We start from the raw sequence: 4,816 nt of genomic DNA, 5'->3' as shown, positions 1-4,816 counted from the left end.
AGGCACGCGCCACCATGCCCAGCTAATTTTTTGTTTTTTTTTAGTAGAGACGGGGTTTCACCATGTTGACCAGGATGGTCTCGATCTCTTGACCTCGTGGTCCACCCGCCTCGGCCTCCCAAAGTGCTGGGATTACAGGCTTGAGCCACCGCGCCCGGCCTTCATGTCCTTTAAAATTGGTTCTTCTGCTCAAATGGATTGGCACAAGCAGATACTTCGCTGCATTTGAGTTGCGGCCTTCTTGTAGCATGTTGGTACATAAAGATTCTTTCATATTTTGGAGAATCAACTGTTTCCATTTAGATTGGTTGATATGATTATCATTAAAGTTTCTGAGGGATCCACATTATCCTTTTCTAGCAACCTGATGATCAGTTTTGAATTTTCTACTTTTATTAATACCGACCTGTGAGTTTAAGAAATACTTGCTGGGCACAGTGCCACTGCCTACAATTCTAGCTATTCTAGAGGCTGAGGCAGGAGGATCTCTTGAACTCAGGGTTTCAAGACCAGCCTAGGCAACACAGCAAGAACCTGTCTCTAAAAAAGTAAAAAGAAAATCTTATAAATTGGCGAGCATGGGCAACATGGTTGTGACTGAAGCCTAGAATACAGCAATGTAATAGCAAGACAGAAAACCTGGGCAGTTTGAGGTAGTAGTGATAGTCCATATATGGCCAAGAAGGATGTTTTCCTCAAGTTGTAAAATGCGGAATTTAGAAAGTAAATTAATATATTTTAAAGGATTAGTTGAGGTTTAACATATTTTATGGCTACGAAGGCAACAAGGACATTTTACGCATTGACACTGTGGTAATTTTAGGTGCATCAGAGAGTGTGGCGTGCCTGTGGTGGAGCCCTCCTTATTGGCTAAGCCAGCCACTGTTTTTGCAACTTAATAGGCTTCTGAGGAAAGGTCTAATGTGGATAAAACCTGCAGTTTATACCAGAGTAAATCAATAATTTCAACTTTGTTTTGGTGGTTTTGATGTTTTTTCTCTGAAAAGGAACTTGGGAAATGTGATTAATAAGGTCAGCTACTAGATTTAATTTTGTTTTTTATGGAAATATTTTTTCCTAGAAAATTTAATGGCCATGAATCTGATTGCAGAGATTATTTGCCATAACTAGACCTGTCCTCTGACAGGCAATTTAAACCACTTCCATTAAAATCTAGATAATCAGAAAGAATATTATGGAACATTACAAAAGAGAATTTACTTTCACATTTCATGTGAATTTACTTTCACATTTTATGTGAAAGTAAATTCAGATCTAGACTGTTTTAGTATTCCTGCCTCTCACCTCCAAAAGTCAGTGTACACAGTATCATCTTTTTATTGTCTTCGAAGCCCATGATTTAAAGGTGGAACTATTTCATTTTGAGGTCCTTTGGGTAACCAGTGTACCCTTGCATAGGAGTCAAGATAGATCCTTCACCAGGAGTGTTCATATATTCAGTAGCTTTATGGTGAGGTAGTTGAGTGTTCTTATCTTGAATAAGGAATATTAGACCAATTTAGAAATACTTTTGCCAGAGAGAATCCTTTAAGTTTTAGTACTTCGTGTGTATGAAATTCACGGTGTGTTTTACACATGACTAGATTTATTGAGCACCTACTGTTTGGCAGGCACTGTTCTAGGTACTAAAAATTCAGCAGTTTACAAAACAGATGTCTCTCGTCTCCTGAGAGGACAGTATCTTGGATATTCTGAAAAAGAGATAATAGCATACTTTGATCTTGTCTAAAAGAAGAAAAGCTTACTGTCTTAGGGAGTACACCATTATCTGATACAGCTTTGTATTTTCCAATTTATGACTCACTGCAAGCAGATACCTACCCGTGTAGTTACAAGGTCCTCAACTCTCTCAGCATCAGAAGATGCCTTGTGATTTTCCTAGCTTGCTCAAGTGCACATTCCAACATGAAGTCCTTTCAAGTAGACTTACTCAGTGTCCCCAGCCGTCGCTGTTGTTGTTGTTGTTGTTTCCAGCATCTTCCCCCTGGACTCAGTGCATTCTGAGTTCGTTGCACACACTGTGTGTATGTGCATGCGTGTGCACATGCAAGAACACATATGTGCTCCAGCTGGATTTTAAACTTCTTCAGGGGATCGTGGGCAGTCTTCAGCTTAGCACAGTGCTTTGTATGTGGCAGCATTTAGTTGTTGACTTCAAGCTACTGTCCTAAAATTGCTTAAAACCGTAGGAGTTCTTTTAAAAAGTATTCTATATGAAATTTGAAAAAACGCCTTGCATTTCTTGAGTCTGTCTTTTATGGTTGGAGTCAAACCACTGAGCATATAAAAACCTTTGCTTCTATTTTTTAAAATTGTAGATTGTGCTAATATGGAATTTCTCTGTAAGACTCTCATGCTGTATTGGGGTGAAGAGAATCACCCTTTCTAATCAGGCAAAATAATATAACTAAACTAATATGGCCATGTCTAACATCTACTTTTCATTTGAAGACGGTGTTAACAGAGGCTGGTTTTTTTATTGTAATTCTCTTCCTTCTACAAATGGTTTAAGCTAGATTTGATAATTTCCATTATGATTTCTGGGTTTTTTTTCCGGTATGCCTGATTGCTACTGAAATAAACAGGTTAAGTCATCACTGGAAGTTCCATTTTGTCCGAGCCCAGTGTTCTCTTGTCAGAATACCTCCAGCTTAAAGGAGGATTTCATTAACATATTTTCTCTGTTGACTGAGCAGGTTTCCTTTGGCATAAATTGACCTCAGCTGGTGTGGCATTTTGTTGGGAAAGATTTGTATCAATAGCAAAAATGTACAAAGCGATCATATTATTTTGTTAAAGTAGTTGGATTATATTTTTTTCAAAGTTGGATTCTAAACTTAATGATTCGTATTTTATTAGTTGGTTTTAATTCTCTTCAGCCGTTTGTTTCTCAGCCTTTCATTGTGATAACTTGTGGAGCCTGGTCACCCATTGAGTTTTGAAGAATTCTTTATACAGAAATTTAAAAAATCAACTAATTATTTTTAAATGGCAAATAACAAATTATATGTATTTGTTGTGTACAGCATGATGTTTTGAAACGTGTGTGTGGTGGAATGGCTAAATTGAGCTAATTAACATTTGTATTACCATTTTTTGTATCTATTCTCTTAGCAATTTTCAAGAATAAAATGTATTGCCATTAACAATAGTCTAGAATTTTAGTCTTTAGTGAGTTAATTAAATGAAGTGGACCATACAGAATGGAATGTAATTGTCAAGTAATTAGTTGAAAAATCTTAAAAGAAAGTAATTTTGGGTGGAGTGTGGTAGCTTGAGCTCAGGAGTTCAAGACCAGCCTGGGCAACATGGCAAAATCCTGTCTCTACAAATAATAATAATAATAATAAATATTGTTTTTTTTAAAAAAAGATATTTTTTCTTTCAGACTTTTGTTTGGCAGACTTAAAAAATCTTTTGTACCAAATAATGCTTTTGTAGAATTCTGGTAGTATTTTGAAGGAAGGATGGTTGGATGTTATGCACCTGAATTATTTATCTGTATTTTTGATAGTTCTTCTAGTTTAAGAATATTCATTCATACTTTTGTGCCCTAGACTAAGTGAGATTATTTTCTCTTAAAAGCCTAAACATTTACTGCTTTGTTTATTCTCTTCCATTATATACTTGTTCATTATATGTATTGCATATATTTGTCAATACTTCTGGTGGAAAAATGGATTTGGAAATCATATTTAAAGAATTTGGTTATAAATAACTGAGTCTTGGACGGTGTGCTAAACTGTGCCTCTGCTGACCTTCTCATAAACACCAACAGGTTTTGGGTCCTGCTCCTCGGTGGTGTTCCTTCTTAGACAACTTGACGGAAGAATTAGAAGAGAATCCAGAAAGCACAGTCTATGATGATTACAAATTTGTCACCAAGAAAGACCTTGAAAATTTAGGTAAAAAAAAATTGTGATAAAATGATTATGAAATTATTTATTTCTACCCTTTTTTTTTTTTTTTTTTTTTTTTTTTTTTTTTTAGATTTTTTCAGTTTTCAACATTCAGATTGGCTGAGCCATGTTTACCTCATCTCCCAAATCTTCCCTTTCTGCCAAATCAGATATTAAACATATTATAAATTGTCAAATTTGTAACCTTTCTCCTTAGAGAAAAGTTCAGGTAAATTTAACCCACTGAAGCTTTTTTGTACTTTAAATGAGAATTTATTTTAGCAAATAGTTTCTTTTAGCATACTAGCTATATAAAGGAAAAAAACTGTCATGAAAGCAGTGATTTTTTCCCCCAGTCCTATCTGGAGCGTAAGGTTTAAAAAATATCTCAGAGATGGCAAGTAAATGATTTCTGCCTTTCTTTTAGATATTGATTATAAAAGACCCAATCCAAAACTTAGAAGTGATACCAACTGGGATTTTTCCCCTAGTCCTATCTGAAGCATAAGGTTTTAAAAATATCTCAGAGATGGCAAGTAAATGATTTCTGCCTTTCTTTTAGATATTGATTATAAAAGACCCAATCCAAAACTGAGAAGTGTTATCAACGTTGAGGCCAGGCGCGGTGGCTCACACCTGTAATCCCAGCACTTTGGGAGGCCAAAGATAGGCGGATCACCTGAGGTCAGGAGTTTGAGACCAGCCTGGCCAACATGATGATACCCTGTGTCTACTAAAAGTACAAAATTAGCTGGGTGTGATGGCATGTGCTTGTAATGCCAGCTACTTGGGAGGCTGAGGCAGGAGAATCACTTGAACCTGGGAGGCAGAGTTGCAGTGAGCTGAGATTGTGACACTGCACTCCAGCCTGGGCAAAAAGAGTGAAACTCTGTCTT

The 4,816-nt window shown here is 36.4% G+C and overlaps 1 protein-coding gene across 3 annotated transcripts in view; it reads left to right on the top strand.

Moving 5' to 3' along the window:
• NOL10 (nucleolar protein 10) overlaps positions 1 to 4,816 on the top strand; it is a 116,786-nt gene that overhangs the window by 79,623 nt on the left and 32,347 nt on the right. For all 3 annotated transcript variants that reach the window (XM_017525580.2, XM_017525570.2, XM_017525555.2), the window contains one exon: positions 3,800 to 3,926. In XM_017525580.2, coding sequence (XP_017381069.1) covers positions 3,800 to 3,926 — 127 coding nt within the window. The remainder of the gene's footprint in view (positions 1 to 3,799; positions 3,927 to 4,816) is intronic.

Source organism: Cebus imitator, unplaced genomic scaffold (assembly GCF_001604975.1).
Source record: "Cebus imitator isolate Cc_AM_T3 unplaced genomic scaffold, Cebus_imitator-1.0 Scaffold1, whole genome shotgun sequence".
NCBI classification, from domain to species: domain Eukaryota; kingdom Metazoa; phylum Chordata; class Mammalia; order Primates; family Cebidae; genus Cebus; species Cebus imitator.
This window is presented reverse-complemented; position numbering and strand designations above follow the sequence as displayed.